Source organism: Octopus sinensis, linkage group LG30 (genome assembly GCF_006345805.1).
Source record: "Octopus sinensis linkage group LG30, ASM634580v1, whole genome shotgun sequence".
Taxonomy (NCBI): Eukaryota; Metazoa; Mollusca; class Cephalopoda; order Octopoda; family Octopodidae; genus Octopus; species Octopus sinensis.
In genome coordinates, this window is record NC_043026.1 from 1,239,025 (window position 1) to 1,259,577 (window position 20,553).

Here is a 20,553-nt window from a genome sequence, read left to right on the forward strand (position 1 = left end):
TGTCAAAGAAATGGTCAGAATAGTTGTTTTATTCAGCATGTTAACAATTCTGCCAGGTTTCTGCTTTAATAATAATAATGACTTCAAATTTTGGTGCAAAGCCAGCAGTTTTGGGGTGGGGAGTAAGTCAAGTGTTCAAACGGGTAGTTATTTTACCAATCCCAAAAGACAAAATCAACCTCAGCAGCATTTTGACTCAGAAAGTAAAAGCAGACAAAATGCTTCTAAGCATTTTGTCCACTGTGCTAACAATTCTACAAGTTTACGTTCTTAATAATAATAATAATAATAATTTCTGATTTAGGTACAGAGCCCACAGTCTTGAGAGGACAGAATTAGTTGATTGTATCAACCCCAGTACTATGACTGCTACTTTATTTTATCAACCCCTAAGGGATGAAAAAGCAAAGTTAAACAAGCAAGATTTAAACCCAGAACAGAGAAATGCCACAAGCATTTTGTCTGTTGCTGTATGGATTCTACTGATCCACCACCCTAAAAATAGTAATAATAACCCTTTCTACTATAGGTTTCAGGCCTGAAAATTTGCAGGAGGGGACAGTTGATTATGTCAATCCCAGTGTTTACGTGGTAAATATGACCTTGAAAGGATGAAAAGGCAAAGTTTGCTTCAGTGCTGTTGGAGCTCAGAACATGAAGCCAGAAGAAATGCCTCTAAGCTTTTTGTCCAGTTATTTTGGTAGAAGGCTTTTGAGTGGAGGGAAGTCAATTGAGAAGACATGTCTGCTCAATCTGTTTAACCCCAATGACTGGCCTGGAGTTAAACAACAACACCTCTTGTAAGATATTTGTCAAGTGCACAGTGCTACTCTGGATTATTGTTCTGATACTCTTTTACACATTGTTTGTATTTTTCCAGCCATACCCTTGTACCATACCCTTGCAAGCATGGTAAAACAAACATTAAAAACTGGTAGGAAGGCTGGAAGGCATTTACCTTAGGGTCTGTATAGCACAAAGGTATGGCTGAATAGTCCCAGCCACATCTATATCTGCTGTCTTTCTCTTTCTTGATACTCTCACATCTCCCTTTCATCCTCTCGCTCTCTACTTCTAGTTAAATTAAAGATGGCATACTCTTTCCCTCTGTCACTCTCTCACCTGTTACTCTGTTTTTATCATCATAGTCTCACTGCTACACTCTTCCATCTGTCTCATCATTAATACCTTTACAATTCACCTTCCCTATCACACCTCAGTTTGTGCTGTGACCAAATGAACACAACAAAGAGTTGTGTAGACTCTTCAGCCTTAATGGATACAAGTCAAACTTACTAGTACTTGTACCATGAAAAAATGTACTCTGTACACTCTTTATAGTGTTTTACTAATGAGTGGAGATGATGTAAGGTTGAGCAGACCATTAAGTTCTGTCAAAGATATGACAACTTCTCCAACTTTACATTATTTACATTTGACGGATATTTGTCCTCATCTTGTTTATTTCTCACACAACATTTTGGTTGATATACCCTCCAGTTTTCATTAGGTGTCTTGGGAAATTTCGAACTTGGGATCTCATTCCTCAAAACACCTGATGATGGCTGGAGGGTATATCAGCTGAAATGTTGTGTGAACAACAAAGATGAGGACAAATATCCGGCAAATGTAAATAATGTACATAATTCCTCATCTCTTAAATATAGAACTATGTTCTCTAATTTTGGTGTCAGTCTGTACTCCATCCTGTACATGCCAAACTAAAACTGAAAAGTACCAGTTAAAAAAAGAGTACAAGCCAAAGCTGAAAAGTACTAGTGGTCTTCATAGTTGACCTGTCCAGGAAGCCAGTGACTCCAAGCCAGAGCTGACTCAGACCATAACAACCCATCCAACCCATGCTAGCACAGAAAGTGAACATGGGTTGATTATTATTCTGTCCATTACAACATATGCTAAAGTGTTAAGCCTTAAACACCGTGAACTATTCAGATCTCAAACATAATGAAACAATATGAAAATCTGTATGAATCAAAGTGGAAATAACAACATTTGACATGGAATTTTCATGTGTCTAGCTATGGCTGTTGTTGTTAAGAAGCTTGTTTTGCAACCAATATGGTTTTTGAGTTCAGTCCCACTGCAAGGCATTTTGGGCAAGTGTCTTCTGCTATTGCCCTGGGTCAGCCAAAGCCTTGTGAACAGATTTCATTGAAAGAATCCCATTGTGTGTGTGTGTCCTTTTCTGAACATTGCATGATACTTACAAATGAGTGTCACCATTAAAAAAGTTGTGTTGCTTATTTCCAATCTTGCATGAAAAGATGTTTAGCCATGGGGAAATACTACCTTGCTAGGAAATAGTTGAGGGTTGGCAACGAGCAAAAGCAGGAAAGGCATCCAACAGAAAATCTGACCCAAGTGAGCATGGAAAAGTAGACATTAAAACAATGATGATGAATGCAGCAGATTGGCAGAATCAGTAGAGAATTGCAGAAAATACCTTGTAATATTTAATTGTATACCTTTACTTTCTGAGTTCAAATCCTGCCAAAGTTGAATGTGTCTTTTATTTTCTCAGCATTGTTGGACTGCATAGTGACACAAAGCCACAAGTTTTCTATATTATGACCCTCTACAAATCCCACTGAGGTCAATGTTATATTTCCTTGTCTTGAGAGTGGGGTGGTGGTGGTGGTAATAAAATACCAGTCATAGGCGTGGGTTTAGAAGCTTGGTGTGGCCGTATGGTAAGAAGCTTGCTTCCCAATCATAATTCAGGGTTCAGTCCCACTGCATGGCACCTTGGGCAAGTATCTTCTTCTGTAGCCTCAGGCTGACCAAAGCCTTGTGAGTGGATTTGGTAGACAGAAACTGAAAGAAGCCCATCGTTTATAGATGTGCATGTGTCTTTGTGTTTGTCTCCCCCTCCACTGCTTGACAACTGCTGCTGGTATATTTGCATCCCTGTAACTTAGCAGTTTGGTAAAAAAAAAAGACTGATACAATAAGTAGCAGGCTTTAAAAAAAAAAATTAGTACTGGGGTTAATTAATTTGACTAAAAATTCACCAAGGCAGTGCTCCAGCATGGCTGCACTCTAATGACTGAAACGAATAAATGACACTGCACTCAATGAAATTGGTATTAATTTATTATTCATTTGTATTTTATCCTTTTTGCACATAGGACAGATTTTGCATTGGACAAAAACAAGAAGAAGAAGAAGAGGGAGTTGGCTGACGAGCAAAAGCAGGAAATCAGGGAAGCTTTTGACCTCTTTGACACAGATAAAGATGGCGCTATTGACTACTATGAACTTAAGGTATGAACGACACCATTCAAACCTTGTTTTTTTTTATACTTTTTTATTCTTCCAGTTGTTTCAGTCACTGGATTGTGGCTATATTGGGGCACTGCCTTGAAGGATCAATTTTATCAGTTACACTGCTCACTATTTTTTTGAAGTTTGGTGTTTGTTTTTGTGATTACTTTTCATCATCCTGCTAAGTTATGGGACATGAATACAGGCACTGTTTTATGCATAGACAGACATACAGACATATGAAAACACATATATATATATACAAGCATGTGTGTGTGTGTATATAATTAATCATCATCATCATCATTGTTTAACATCCGATTTCCATGCTAGCATGGGTTGGACAAACCCAACGTCCATTTTCCATACATGCATGGGTAGGGCAGATGACAGGAGCTGGCCTGGTAGAATGACCAGATAACCTAGGCTACTGTGTCTGTTTTGGCATGGATTTTATGACTGGATGCCCTTCCAAATGCCAACCATGTTACAATATGAACTGGATGCTTTTAATGTGGCACCAGCAATGGCAGGGTAACCAAGTAACCCACAAAACGAGGAATTATGAGAGGGGCAGGGCATTTGAGGAGGGGAACTTGTATCAGAGGATGAATGGTTAGATTGTGACAGAGAGAGAGAAGCAGGTGTCTTGCCACAAGAGAGGGGGCATTAGAGGAGGTGATCCAGTTTGAGATGATGAAAGGTTAGAGTGTGACAGAGAAATAGAGAGGCAGAAATAGGTGTTTTGCTACAGAGGAGGTACATGGTTACCCAGTGAGAGAGGGAGAAAGAGAGAGAGAGGTACAAGAAAGAGGCCAGAAACAAGTGTACCGATGTAAAGGAGATATTTGATTACCTAGTCAGATGAAAAACAAGAGGAGAGAGAGAGAGAGTGTAGGAAACAGCAAAAGTGTTAGAGAGAGTAGAAGAGAGATGGTGTAGTGCTAGGGTACACTCACAAGTAACAAGAATATGAGCATAGAACGTGGTTAGAAAAATGGAGAGTGGGGGTGGGGGGAGCAGCAATACAGTGAGTGGGGCAGTGAGGGCAAGGAAGAGGATTGGAAAACAATCGTAATTTATGAAGAGGAAATGTGAGGAAGAGAAAGATGCAGTTAGAAGAGGGGTTGTAGTTTGATTTCTTAGGGTAGAGTGGGTGAAAAATGTGTTGTAACATGAGAGTGGGGGCACAACTCTTCTAGCACTCACTTCCATGCATGGGTTTTATATAAAGACTTCATATTGCCAAACATCTCAGTCCATTGTCATTTCCTCCATGAGCCCCAACATCCTAAGATCAATCCTCACCACTTTATCTCATGTCTTCCTGGGTCTCCCTCATCCACAGTTACTATCCACTTTCAGCAACAAGCACTTCTGTATACAGCTATCTTTACTCATATGCATCACATGTCCAAAACAACGCAGTCTCCTCTCCTGCATACCACTTTTAATCCCTCTTATGCTTTGTCGGTCATGCACACTGATGTTGCAAATCCAATGGAGCATGCTACCTTCATTCCTCTCCAGCCTACGCATATCCTCCGCAGTCAGAACCCATGTCTCACCTCCATGTAACATAAACTGTTCTCACACAATCATCATACAACTTACTTTTCACTCTGAAAGAGAGTCCTTTTGCTGCCAACAGAGGTAGTAGTTCTTTGAACTTCCTCCACCCTATTCTTATTCCAGAAACAATACATTCAGAGCATCCACCATTACCACTTTGGTCACTTAAACAGCAGAAACTATCGACTACCTCAAGAGAGCCTCCAGGAAATCAAAGAGAGTTTAAGTCCCCCTGTGCTCTTAGTATTTACTGTTCCTGTGCATCTGCCTCACACAAAAGTGACCTTATCTGATAACCTTCTCACAATTCCATTGCATCTCTTATGCAGCCATAGTTTATACTTGGTGCAGTAAATGGAATTACATCTCACTCCTCTCCTACATATTGAACAGGGCCATTTGCCAGTTGGAATGAGTCTTTTCTCCTTTTTCGCTAACAACAACTTTAGTTTTAGCTAAGTTAACTTTAAGGTCCTTAAATTCCAGGTTTTGCTTCCAAGCTCGGAGCTTCTCCAATTCTACTTCAGATTCTGCAATAAGAGCAAGATCATCAGCATATAGTAGTTCCCATGGGCTCCAGTTTTGAATTCATCTGTTATGGCCTGGAGAACTGTGATGAATAAAAGTGGACTGAGAACTGATCCCTGGTGTACTCCAACTTTTATGTTAAATTCATTACTATATTCAAGGCCAACTCTCATCTTACTGACAGCATCGCTGTACATGGCCTGAACTGCTTTAACAAGCCATTCCTCTACTCCTAATTTCCTTAGAGACCTCCAAATAAGGGAGCAGGGAATCCTGTTGAAAGCTTTCTCCAGGTCAACGAAGGTTAAGTACAAAGGCTTACTTTTGACTAAATACATTTTTTTGCAACTGTCTCACTATGAAGATCGCATCTGTGATACTTCTCCCAGGAGCAAAATCTCATCTATTTTAATTCTATCCCTTAGCAGCTGACTATAATACTGCTATAGCAGTCTTTGGGGATGATGCCTTCCTGAATAACCTGATTAACTATGCTAGTGACTGGGCTGTATCCCACACTACCTGATATTTTATTCATCTTGGCAGTGATACCTGATGGTCCAGAGGTTTTACCAGTCTTCATTTTCTTAATTGCCTCATCTATTATACTGCTATCCACTCTGATGGCTGGTCCTCCACTTGGTTCAATATTTGAAAGACTCTCTTTTGCCCAATCATTCTCCACATGTAACAACCTTTCACAATGTCAGCTCCATGCATCTTTCTTCTCCGAGTCACCTAGTTTGAGCATACCATTATCTGCTTGCACACATTTCTCACCCACCACATCTCTATTCTCTCTGATACACTGCTTTGCACATTTCTCTCCTGTAACATTACAATTTTCTCTCACACATTGTCTTGCAATCCGAAATAGTTCTGTTCTTTGGTCCTCACGTCGCTGGACATTGGTAAACTTCTGTTTCTATGCTCTAATGGCTTTGTCTACCATATTATTCCACCATCACGTTACTCTAGATCTGGAAGGGACTTGGCACCATCTATAGACTTAGTCTCTGGTACTCAATAAGCTGTCCTGTAGGAATTTCCAGCTACCTTCTATGTCCGAGGTCTGTAGCTCCTCCTCCCTTTCATCAAATTTCTTGATGCGGATGTCTCTAAATCTCTGACCATGTGAAGGGTTCTTTAGCTTCCAAATCCTTCTTTTCTGGATTGATCTGCTTCTTGGCATCCTTCTGGTCTCGAGTCTAAAGTCACCAATGACTAGTCTATGCTGGGTGGTACATTCTTCTCCTTGAAGGGTTTTTGTATTTAAGAGCAACCCTGCGTCCCGCTGTCTGGTGAGGAGGAAATCAATCTGGTTTGCAGAGTCACCTGATTGATAGGTTATCAGGTTGCTGTCTGGCTTCCTGAAGTTAGTGTTGCAGATTAAAAGGTTACATGCATCACAGAACTCCAGTAGCCTAGTTCCTGCCTCGTTTTGGGAACCAATACTATGGCCCCCGTGTACACCAGTGAAGATACCGGATTGCCACCCAACATGCCCATTAAAATCTCCAGCTGCAAAGATGAGATCATTGCCACTAATCTTTGAGGTAGCCTGTAGAAGGGTATCATAAAAATGGTCCTTCTGATCATTTGGTAGGCCTGCTTGTAGGGTGTAGGCAGAGATAATTGTAGCTGTACTGTTTTGCAGGACTATCCTGAGCTTAAGCACTCTATCGCACACCCTGACAACCTCTATGACCTTATCCACCCATTTCTCCACAAGGTGTATGCCTACACTCCCTACTCCATCCATGTTACCTTGCCAGAAGATTTTGTACCTGTGTGCCTTGCTTATGAGGACCCTAGCTGAAGCTCCTCTCCATCTTACCTCTTGTATGCAGCATACATCGATACGTCTCCTTTCAAGCATCTCTACAATCTTACTAGATCTACCTTTCAGTGTGCCTACATTGACTGCCAACTTGGAAAACTGGGAAAGGAATGTGGGGTGAGGCTTGGGGAGGAGAGATGTTATTCAGCACCTGAAAATAAGAGGTAGGTTGTCATGTTCGTTTTTTGGCATACTTCACCTGTTCTTACTTCTGACCTGACATTATTCAAATATTCAAGCATGTTAAGATTGTTGCCCCTACTGGGTGTAGGAATAGGTGTTAGCGGCGTTGTAAGTATAAGCATTATGGTCATCGTAAAAACGTAAATTTAAGCCTTGTTGCAAATATGGATATTCCAATGTTAGATTAAGTAGGGTGTCTGCTAAACTGGTTGCATTTGTCCATGGAGAGGGGATTGCAAGTAGGGGATTGGTACCACCAATGAAGGGGGATGTTTCAGACAGAGAATGAGAGGAAACAAGCTCATCCATAACACACACACACTCATGTATTTGCCAAACATCGTTTGGAAGTGGGATTAGCCGGAAATAACTGAAGTATTATCTTATGAATTGTGAGCTGTTTTAGAATGCTCTCACTTTTGCTTGATAACTATTAATCTCTGATCTCTTCTCAAATAAGACATCTAAAGTCAACATTAAAGCAAAGTACATCACTAAATTCTTTGTTAGATCCTCCAGTGGTCACATTGTCAGTTACCATTCTCTTCACGAAGAATCCATCTGAAGATTAAGCTGGATGTGCTGGAAATAGCAGCCAAATCTTTCCTGTGAGCAGACATCAGATTCATTTAACAACTGTGTCACTTCAGAAAATCATGTTATCAATAATGAAAATAAATGGTATATATAATGATTGCCGGTGGAGGCGCAATGGCCCAGTGGTTAGGGCAGCGGACTCATGGTTGGAGGATCGTGGTTTCGCTTCCCAGACCGGGCGCTGTGTGTGTTTATTGAGCGAAAACACCTAAAGCTCTATGAGGCTCTGGCAGGGGGTGGTGGCGACCCGTTGTACTCTTTCGCCCCAACTTTCTCTCGCTGTTTCTTCCTGTTTCTTGAGTAATGCTGCGATGGACTGGCGTCCTGTCCAGCTGGGGGGAACACATATGCCATACAAACTGGGAAACTGGCTAGGCTTGAAAAGGGTGCATAAATAAATAAATAATGGTTGCCATGGAAGCAAACTATACAAATTCATTTAACAATGGTATCATTTCAGAAAATTACGTTATTAATACAGCTCATAGTAATGATAATCCTTTCATCATTTATGACCAAAACTTAAATAATGCAGCTAATAATTTAAACAACAATAATCGTAATGAATAATGACACAAGAAAAATTTTAAATGTCTCAGCAAGAAAATGCCAAAAAAGAAATGAAATGAGTGAAAAAGAGAGAGCAAGTCAGAGAGCAAGAAATGAAGAATATCAAAGACGAACACGGGAAAGACTCTCAATTCAAAAACACAAGGAAATTAGAGAAGAAAACAGATTGGTTCACCAAGTGTTGAGAGAAAATTTGACACTAGAAATAAAAGAAGAAATTAGAGTTTCGTATGTTGTAGCAAGAAATTCTCAGCCTATGGAGGAACAAGAAATTATAACTCAAGTAAGAACTGACCAAAACTTAAATAGAGCAACTAATAACTGAAACAATAATAATTATAATAACTATAAAAATAATGATGCCAGGAAAATTTTAAATGCCTCAGCAAAAAAATGCCAAGAAAGAAATGACATGAGTGAAGAAGAGAGAGCAAGTCAGAAATCAAGAGTATCAAAGACAAAGATGAGAAAGACTCAAAGAAGGAGTGAAATTAGAGAAGAAAATAGATTCACCAGGTGTTGAGTGGAAATATTTATATAAAGAGAAACAAAAATCTACATAATAGTGCAAATAATCTTTGAGACGAGTAGAGACGGGAGATAAAGAAAAGTTCTGCACTAAATATATTACATTTGTCAGTGCAGATGTTGGCAGATCTTTGTTGAAAGCTGAATGGTAGGTATTTGCAAACATATATTCTTTGTTCTTCACACACTAAAGTTGTATGTTTTAGCCAAAATAAAACAATTGATTCTGACTGTTAACTTGTAATGATAGGTGTAAATGAAATAATATGAATGGAATACCAAACAAACAGCTGAGAGTTCATTTGTATATCCTCTGCTTAATTTGTATTGTGTTTGTGGCCAAAATACTTAACTCTCAATGCTAAATCAACTTCATCTTAAATAAGTTGCTGCTGTTTAGCCCCAGGTTGAACCTACCTATAAAGTCATTCAATCCATTAACTTCTTTATACATCAAGAATTACTTTAGCCAATTTGATCTTCCTTTTTTTAAGATGGAAAGGTGATATTTAAAACACTTTTGGTCACAGCTCTGCTCAGTTAGGCCTCAGGCTAAACAATAAAAGGTTTATAATTCACAAGATAACAAAGAGTTTGGAACCAAGTTTCAATTCCTCGATGAGATGTTTTATTTTGTGATTTGTGCCAGTAATTTCTAGTGCATTAATAAAAATTTATGAAGCTTTACCCAAGCTCCTCTAATTTCAACAAAATATCCCACCTGAAAAACTAAACTATAGTTCTAATTAGAGTGAAGTTCAGAATTTGTGGAAACTTGTAAGGGTTTGTGTTGCAACAATTAATACAAAGAAAAGTTCATAGAATGTGACCAGTGGAAAGTCTCACATTTGAAGCTGTTGGTTTTCAGCAATATGTAGTGCAGGGGTTCTCAAACATTTTCGTCTGGTGTGTCCCTTCTTCATGTCTGGAAGTGTTGGCATAGCCATGTGGAAAATATGGTGTAAAATAGTTACCGTAGAACCTGCATTATTTATTATTAATTTCGTTTAAATCCTGCTGTCATCCTCATTTACCCTTCTTGGATTCATAATATACCAATCAAGTACTGGGGTTGATATAAACAAGTTCCTTCTCTCTCAGCATTTCTAACTTTGTACCTATGTAAGAAATATTACATTTTTAGTGAGATAGATGAGCTTTACTCTTTCTCATAAATAACTTAATTGTAAGCAGTTTCAGAGAAGCATAGCTGAATACCATTCACATTTGATAACTTAATATGAAATTTGTTTTTGGTTATAGATGCTGCTGGAAACCTTGTTCACAACAGTAAGTGAACAAGTGAACGAGATCAGCTGTCCATACATTTCTAGGGATACAAATTGTGTTTAGTTGGTTGTGATTACTCTGAAATTCCAAACTTTGTGTACCCTCACAGTTTTTCTTGTATACTCCAAGGAGTGGGCATACCCCAGTTTGAGACCCACTGGAGTTGAGAAAGAGATTAAGGAATTGGTGGTCTGGTAGTAAGCAGTAAATGAAAAGGGAAGACAAAGATGAAGGTCTTATTTGCTTGGCTGTAAGCATTTCTAATTATCTCTCTTTTATTAATTTACAGGTGTGCATGAGGGCTTTGGGTTTTGAAGTGAAAAAAGACAATGTGCTAAAAATACTTTATGATTATGATATTGAGGAGACAGGCAAAATCACATTTGATGATTTCAATGAAGTCAGTAAGTATGAGGCTATTTAAACGATTGATTGTCTTGTCATTGTTTTAGAAATAACAATAGTTGTTTCAAATTTAGGTGCAAGGCCAGCAGTTTTAAAGGAAGGGGATAAAGGGCTGGAGCAAATACTGCAAGGCACTTCTCCTGATGCTCTAACAATTCTGCCATACTTAATAACTGTTTCTGAATTAGGAATAAGGCCAGCAATTTTGAGAGGAAGAAATAATTGTTTACATCAACTCCTGTACTTCACTGGTACTTTATCAACCTCAGAAGGGATGAAGGCAAAGTTGACTTCAGCAGGATTTGAACTGGGAAACTAAAGAGTCTTAAGAAATACTACAAAGTACTTTTTCCTGCATTCTAATGATTTTACCAAACTACCATTTATAATAATAACGCTTCCTAATAATTGACCCCAGAGCTCAATTAGTACTTTATTCGTTGACCTTGAAAGGTAAAAGGCAAAGTTGACCAGCGAAATTCAGTACATAAAGATGGCTGAAATGCTGCTCAGCATTTTACCCAGAGTGCTAACAATTTTGCAACTCACTGCTTTAATAATAATAATAATAATAATAATAATAATGATAATGATAATAATAATAGTACAAGGCCTGAAATTTTTCCAGTACACAACTGGTACTTATTTTATCGACCTCGAAAGGATGAAAGGTAAAGCTAACCTCAGTGGCATTTGAACTTAGAACGTAAGTACAAAATGCCACTACACATTTTGCCCAGTATGTTAACGATTCTGTCAGCTTGCCACCCTAGATAACAGTAATAATAATAATAATTTTTCAACTATAGACACAAGGTCTGCAATTTTGGGGGTGGGGCTAGACAATTACATCAACCCCAATGCATAACAAGTACTTATTTCATTGACCCCTAAAGGATGAAAGTTGACCTTGGTGGTATTTGAACTGAGAACATAAGGATGGACAAAATGCTGCTAAACATTTGGCCTGGTGCACTAACTATTCTGCCTTACATAATAACAACAACAACAACAATAATAATAATAATAATGATAATGATAATAATAATAGTACAAGGCCTGAAATTTTTCCAGTACACAACTGGTACTTATTTTATCGACCTCGAAAGGATGAAAGGTAAAGCTAACCTCAGTGGCATTTGAACTTAGAACGTAAGTACAAAATGCCACTACACATTTTGCCCAGTATGTTAACGATTCTGTCAGCTTGCCACCCTAGATAACAGTAATAATAATAATAATAATTTTTCAACTATAGACACAAGGTCTGCAATTTTGGGGGTGGGGCTAGACAATTACATCAACCCCAATGCATAACAAGTACTTATTTCATTGACCCCTAAAGGATGAAAGTTGACCTTGGTGGTATTTGAACTGAGAACATAAGGATGGACAAAATGCTGCTAAACATTTGGCCTGGTGCACTAACTATTCTGCCTTACATAATAACAACAACAACAACAATAATAATAATAATAATGATTATTATTATTATTATTATTATTATTATTGTTAGAAAGTCAGAAAATTGCTTTGTGGTATATTATGAAGCTCTTCACATCACCAGTTCAAATCCTGCCAACATCAACTTGCCTTTTTATTCTTTCAGGATCGATAAAATAAACCACCAGTCAAGTACTGGGGTCATTGGTATTAAATAATCTCCTCCTTGCAAATTTGTTTGCCCTGAGCCTAAATCAGAAGCCATTGCTTAGTGGTATTTTGTCTGCCACTATGTTCTGAGTTCAAATTCCGCTGAGGTTGACTTTACCTTTCATCTTTTCAGGGTCAATAAATTAAGTACTGGGGTCGATGTAATCAACTAGTCCCCTTCCCCAAAATTAGAACGTAAGTACTTGTACCTATAGTGGAAAGGATTATTATTGTTATTATTAATTTTAATGTTTCAGTGACTGATTTAATGCTCCAGAGAGATCCTCAGACGGAACTTCTAAAGGCGTTCAAACTGTTTGATGATGATGAGACTGGAAAAATAAGCCTAAGGAACTTGAGGAGAGTTGCAAGGTATGATGTTAGCATTGTTATTTAACCAGCCAAGGTTAGGCCTGGTCAGACGTTCTAGCCATAACTATCTCATCTTTTATTGTGACTTAGTTTAACTAGGACTACATTATCTATGTCATGTCTTGTTCTGTAAGGGTCATGAGTTTTTGTGTTGAAGTGCTAAGGAAGGAGCGACCTACATATTTCAGGCAGGTCCTGTAATTGACTGCTAATTGACTGTTAATTGACTGTTAATTGTTTTGCAACTGAGAAAATAACGATCTCTCTAATACCGTGGCAAGATGCAAGCAGTAACAGCTGGAGGAATTTTATGATGACCTCAGCACTTTTTTTTAATCGTTTGAAAGAAGGTGCAGTGTGTGATTTATAGGAAATAACTATTTCTCGCATCCTTTTTGGATCTTTGTGGAGGTTGTCTTGTTGACAGCTGATGATGATGGCAAGATAATGATGATAATCATTTGTTGAGAAATTTAGAAGTATTTTATTTTATCAGTCCTGGAAGGATGAAAGGTAAAGTTGACCATGACAGGTTTTGAACTTACAATGTAAAAAGTTAAAGCAACAGACTTCTTCCAGTTTCTGTCTACCAAATTGACTCACGAGGTTTTGGTCAACCCAAGACTATAGCAGAAATGCAGTGGGACTGAACCTGAAACCACGTTCATGAGAAGCAAGCTTCTTAAGCAGACAGTCAGGTAGTCAGGTGTAATTTACAGGAGATTTAACTGCTATTTCTACTAAGTCTTTGTTGGTTCATGCATTACATAAAATTGGTGGGTTTGATTTGAAGGAGACTTAGCGGCTATTTCTATCATATCTGATTATGAAATTTAGGTATGATTCCAATAAGATTTCGTACACTAGAGACATTTCCCTTCAATGGCTCACATATTAGGGGTGGCCAGACTTAACATAAAAGCCACATCTGATAAAGTCCAGAGATTTCTGAGCTACAAGACATAAACAAATTTTACATTTAACTTGAATAGATAAAATAAATGCCAGACTTAAAAACAAAAGTTTTCTCAGTCTATCTATTCTATAAGACTGTATGATGTATGTGTATGTACGGCAATGCTACATGGTAGTGATACATGGCCCTAGAATGCTGAGGATGTGAAGTCTAATAAAAAATGCAACTTGTACACCCTGTAGTGTGTGCAATATTAATGTGCATGTATGGCAAAGTGCAAATGTATTGAGAGAAAAGTTAAGCATAAGAGGAATCAGTGTTTTAATCATATGATGTGTAGGGGTGAGGACAGTTGCATTATATATATATATATATATAAATATAAAATATATATATATCATCATCATTGTTGTCGTCGTCGTTTAACGTCCGTTTTCCGCGCTAGCACGGGTTGGATGGTTCGACCGGGGTCTGGGAAGCCAGGGGCTGCACCAGGCTCCAGTCTGATCTGGCAGTGTTTCTACAGCTGGATGCCCTTCCTAACGCCAACCACTCTGCGAGTGTAGTGGGTGCTTTTTACGTGCCACCGGCACAGGTGCCAGGAGAGTCTGGCATCAGCCATGATCGGTCGGTGCTTTTAATGTGCCACCAGCACGGAAGCCAGCCAAGGCGGCGCTGGCAACGTCCACGTTCGGATGGTGTTTTTATGTGCCACCGGCACACAAGCCAGTCGAGGCGGCGCTGGCATCGGCCACGTTCGGATGGTGCTTTTTATGTGCCACCGGCACAGGTATCACAACTACTATTTCCATTGATATTTATTTCGATGTTCATGTACTTGACTCAATAGGTCTCCTGAAGCACAGCGTGATGTTCTGGAATCCAAGGTACTTTGAATGGGCAGGGGCTATGCGGAACTGGTGCAGGAAGCAGCCCGGGTCTTTGCAGTCACAGCATATCTCCAGAGATCTTGGTCCTTCGCCATTGCCTCAGTGAGGCCCAACGCTCTGAGGTCATGCTTGACTACCTCATCCCATGTCTTCCTGGGTCTACCTCTCCCCCTGATTCCTTCAACTGTTTGGGAGTGGCACTTCTTCACACATCACTCCTCATCCATCCGCAGTACATGACCATACCATCGCAAGCGTCGCTCTTGCACACCACATCTGATGCTTCTTATGTCCAACATTTCTCTCAGGGTGCTTACACTCTGTCGTGCGTGCACACTGACATTACACATCCAGCGGATCATGCTAGCTTCATTTCTTTCAAGTCTATGCATGTCCTCTGCAGTCACAGACCAAAGCATGGCAGTTCGCACACATGCATCATACAATCTACCTTTCACTCTGAGTGAGAGACCCTTTGTCGCCAGTAGGGGTAGGAGCTTTCTAAACTTTGCACAGGCTATTCTTATTCTAGTGGTGACACTCTCTGGGCATCCACCTCCACTACTAACTTGGTCACCCAGGTAGCGGAAACTATCGACTACTTCTAGTTTCTTCCCCTGGAGTGTGATGGAATCTGTTTTCTGAGTATCTGTTGTGTCTATTGTCCTGTGCATCTGCCGCACATGAAAGCTATCTTATCAGTTAATTTCCCTTTGATGTTGCTGCACCTCTTATGTGTCCATAGCTTACACTGGGTGCATCTTATGGAGTTTCTACCTACGCCTTTCCTACAGATCGAGCAGGGCCACCTGCCCAAGGGTGTGTGTGCTGAGTTCGCCTTTCTGCTTACTATAACTTTGGTCTTTGCTACATTTACTCTAAGGCCCTTTGATTCTAACCCTTGCTTCCACACCCGAAATTTCTTTTCTAGTTCTGGTAGTGATTTTACTATGAGAGCCAGGTCATCAGCATAGAGGAGCTCCCAGGGGCAACCTGTTTTGAATTCCTCTGTTATTGCCTGGAGGACTATGATGAATAAAAGGGGACTGAGGGCTGAACCTTGGTGTACACCTACTTCTACCCAGAATTCTTCACTACACTCATTGCCAATCCTAACCTTGCTGACAGCCTCTCTGTATAGGGCCTGAACAGCCCTTATTAGCCATTCGTCAATCTCCAGTTTCTGCATCGACCACCAGATAAGGGATCGGGGGACCCTGTCAAAGGCTTTCTCCAAGTCCACGAAGGCTATGTAGAGGGGTTTATATTTAGCTAGGTATTTCTCCTGCAGTTGTCGACCCAGGAATATGGCATCAGTGGTGCTTCTACCTGGCACAAAACCGAACTGCATCTCATCTAAGTAGACTCTCTCCCTAATGAGATGGGCTATGACCCTCTCTGTAACCTTCATCACCTGATCCAGCAGTTTGATACCCCTGTAGTTATTTCTAACTAGAGCATCACCCTTACCCTTGTAGCAGTTGACTATGGTGCTGCTACGTATGACTCCATTATGAACTACCTGGTTTACAATGCGGGTGACTAGGCTGTTGCCCACACCACCAGATGTTTTAAGCATCTCAGCATTGATTCCTGATGGGCCGGGGGTTTTTCCTGGTTTCATACCCTTAATTGCCTTAACTACAAGGGAGCTGTCTATTCGGATAGCTATCATATATATTTTTTTCTCTGTGGTTTCAGCTCAGAGCTGTGGCCATGCTGATGCACCGCCGTTTTGCTTCACTGTTATTACTTAGAACCTCCTCCAATATGTCGCACTTGGTGAAGAATGGAGTTTGATATAGCTACCCTCATTTGCACCTCCTGCCTTGATGTAAGTTCATCTGGGACTCTCGACAGGAAGAGGTCCAGCTTTGATTTAAAAATGCCTACATCTACTTTGTGCAGGTTCCTCAGGCTCTTTGGGGGAATATTAAAAAGCTGTGGGCCCTTGAAACCCAGGCTGTTGCAGTAACTGGTCCTGAAGCGTGATGGCATTGTGGGATCTTTGGCACTATGCAGTGTCGTTTGTTCTGGCATTGGTGTAGATTTCAATACCAAAATTTGGCACAATTCATCCTGAATCTTCCAGATGTATATTACTGCATACCTCTCCTGCTTTCTCTCCAGGGAGTAGAGTCTTCGCTGTACAGCCTTTCCCAGTAGCTGAGCAGTTGTAAAGAGACGATCTTCTCTGGATTGCTTCAAGGTCCGCTGTTAATTTTACACTGCTGGGTGACCATAGCTGTGAGCAGTAATCCAGGTGGCTGAGGACGAATGTCCGCCAGAGGACCATCATGATTTCCTTATCTCTGGTTCTGAATGTTCTTAGGATCCACCCAGCCAGTCGTCTGCACTTTGTCGCCATCCTGGTAATGTGCACTTGGAAAGAGGTATCCTCATTCATGTTGATACCCAGGTCCCTCACAGACTTAGGCTCTGGGACTGAAATTCCCTGTGGACTAGTGTACCCTGTAAGTTTCATATTCAGTTTTGGACGCTGGTAGTGCAGGGCTTGGAATTTTTCAGCATTAAACTGCATATTATTATCCTCAGCCCATCTGTAGATTGAGTCCAACTCCTGCTGCAGATGTGCAACATCACTGGGGTTCTGTGTTTTCTGCAAGGCTTCCTCTGTCTCCTGTTTCTTGGGCAAGTGCTTCTTCTGTAGCCTCAAGCCAACCAAATCCGTGTGAGTGGATTTGGTAGATGGAAATTGTTGTGTGTGTGTGTATATATATATATATATATATATATATATATATATATATATAAATGTGCCTTCCTCCCTCCCACCATCACTTAACACCAATGTTGGGTTTACATCCCTGTAACATTAGCAGTTTGGCAAAAGAGAACCAATAGAATAAGTACTAGGCTTACAAAGAATAAGTCCTGGGCTCGATTTGTTCAACTAAAGGCAAGCTTCTTACCACACAGCCACACCTGTGCCTATATTTTTATGATATTTATCTCAGAAAATATCTGGCCAAAAAACACAAGAAAATATGTAAAAGAGCAAACCAATACAATTAGAAATATTCAAATCAGATCCTTCCTTACAAAATTAGTCTTCTAATATTTTAATGACAAACAGACATTGTGAGCTTCCATTTTGACTGTAAGTCATTGAACATCTGGCTGATATGCTGTCAAGCTTGAATTTCAAGTTGGTATAATGCTGTCAGTGGAGCATCAACATGTGACAGGACTATCATATAGTAACAAGAGCCACATGGAGTTTAGAAGAATAAAACAAAAAACAAAAATTTATTCTTTTACTTGTTTCAGTCATTTCTCTAAAGTCCAACCCCTCCTCAAAGCGATAGGGTGGTGTAAATGGGCAGTGTCAGGGCTATGCCGTCAGGAACTTCGGTTCCTGGTAGGGGCCACTCAGGGCAGATTGGTCTGGCACCGAACGGTATTAGGGCCGTAGCCTGGCCAATGGGGCTCTGGTGAAAATTCCAAGAGGCGTCTGATTGGCAACCGGTGGCTTTGAGGTCGTTCTGTCCCTGCACCCGTGACAAACTCGTCTTGTCACTCGGGATATGCATGCGGGATGTCAGGGACTGCTTGTGAATTCAATATTCCCATGAAATTTCTTCTATGAATCCTACTACTGCTGTCAGGACCAGAGAAGAAGCTGGTTCAACCCACACTGGGTGAACGCCATCACAAGTACAAGTAAGTAAAGATTTCACTGTGACCATGCTTGAGCACTACTTTGAAGTTTTAGTCAAACAAATTGACCCCAGAACTTATTTTTTAAGCCTAGTACTTATTCTAGTAGTCTCTTTTGTCAAACTGCTAAGTTACAGGGTGTAAACACAACACCAGTTGTGAAACAGTGATGTGGGGACACAAATACAAAGACACATAGATATATACATATGGACACATATATACATGTATATATGGTTACGGGTTAGACAAAGGCAACAGCAAATAAAACAACAGCCTGTAGAATTTTAGATGTGTATTGATATAAATGAATGGCATAAAACACAGATTGAAGGCAGCTCAAAACTTATAATCATTTGAGTCCAAAACACAAGCCGTCACAAATAGTTTGAATATATATATATATATATAGTTAATCCAAACAAGAAAACACAAAAAAAACAGCAACGCGAGGACGTAGAACAAATAAAGTATTATTGGACGCTCAGGAAAGAAGGGAAGAAGGAGGGTTTAACGTTTCGAGCGGAGCTCTTCGTCGGAAACATAGGAGAAGGAAAGATCCCGAGAAGGGAAGACAGAGGAAAAAAAATTGCTGGCGGTACTCACGAGGTCACATATATATATATACCAGTTCTTAGTGACTGGGGGATTTCCTTGATGGAAGTCGAAATTCCAATAGTTCCTACAGAAGTGAGCAATCAAAACAAAAGGGAAGTCACCCTTACCATTTTCTTCTTGCGTTGTTGTTTACTGTTTACTAGCAGAAATACCAGTCATTGACTGGGTTCAGAAAGTGACTTCAAGAATTACACTCTGATATATGAAAGTTACTGCTTCAATATTAGTGAATGTTTTGTAGTGGAATATCCGCAAGCCCTTATTGCCAGGCTTCAGCCCCAAAAGTTATAATAGTTTACTAATGGGTCCACTGATAGTCAGTCTCTTCAGCTTTTTCTCTTTTCCTACGCTGAGATTGCTTATGTAATCGAAATCTAATTTTTTTTGGAGACATTGTAGTAAGATGAATTAATCTATATACAAGACAGGGGACGTAACTCATGTTAGCAAACTTACGAATTTTACTAATGTGAAAATTGGTAAAACTTATAGTGAAAATCGATTTTTACCGCTATCTGGGGGTGCCTCGGGAAAAATAAGTTGACAAAAGCAGAGTCATGGTCGTGACCAATGTGCTCCTAAAATTGGAGTGACATTCGTGCTAATTTGTAGATGTGCATAAAGTACATTCATGCACACACACACACATCCTACCTTTTATAGATATAGATGTCATTCACAGAAGTAAGTAGATAGAGAAGAAGGACAGAATGATGCCAACATTCTGCCTGTCATTTGAGCAGCAACAATGGAGAAAGAGAGAATGAGACTTGGCATTCTAAAGTGAGCCAGTGAAAGATATCATAATCGCCTCTTGTTGTCTTCTTCATCTCACCAACTACTTTGAGGTCATCTCTTTCACCAACTTGGACTATCTGTATTTATAATTATCATAACACAGCAAGAAAGAGGGACATGCTGCTCTGAAAAGAATGGGAACTATTGTAGGTATCTTCCTTATCTCCTATCAGCTATTGCTTGCAGAGAAGGGGTTAAAAGGGTCAATTGGAGAATACATAAATCGACTTGGCATCAACCATGTGTAGAATGTCTCAGCTGTCAAAAAGGAATCCTGTAGACTCAGGTTTGGATCAATATGCCTTAATGAAAATCCACTTTTTTCTTTCCAAGTAAAACATTTTCATAACGACTCTCTCCCCCTTGTTACAACAACAAAAATAACACATTCAACATCATAAACAAAACATAGAAGTGTGAAACACAATGTGGATGCATCATGTAACATGAAGCAAATGATAATAATAATAATGTTCTGAATTCTTCAGTTCAGGAAGTGCATCAGCACGAACATTGTCCCTTTTATCCTCCTGTGTCCCAGAATATTTTGACAGCTGTAATGTTTCCTTTCCCTGCATTTAAATACTGAATAACAGATGCGACAGAAACGCTAACAGCTATGACAATTTCGATATCAATTTTTGGTGCCATAGTGCAACAGTAATAGAAATAATCGGAGTAGTATTCCTCTGGATGATCCAGCATGTAATTGTAATCATTTCTTTGTTCATTATCTTTTAAAATCTCACAAGCAATGTGAGATCTTAATCAACAGATAGAAAAATGTTTATGTTGTGATAAGACTCTCTAATAATTGTAGTATTGAT

The 20,553-nt window shown here is 39.7% G+C and overlaps 1 protein-coding gene across 2 annotated transcripts in view; it reads left to right on the forward strand.

Moving 5' to 3' along the window:
- Positions 1-20,553, forward strand: part of LOC115226550 (centrin-3) — a 62,047-nt gene that overhangs the window by 27,254 nt on the left and 14,240 nt on the right. For both annotated transcript variants that reach the window (XR_005004393.1, XM_029797551.2), the window contains exons 2-4: positions 3,150-3,285; positions 10,683-10,797; positions 12,709-12,823. Coding sequence is in view for 1 of the 2 variants with exons in the window: in XM_029797551.2 (XP_029653411.1) it covers positions 3,150-3,285; positions 10,683-10,797; positions 12,709-12,823 (366 nt within the window). In the remaining variant the exon portion in view is untranslated. The remainder of the gene's footprint in view (positions 1-3,149; positions 3,286-10,682; positions 10,798-12,708; positions 12,824-20,553) is intronic.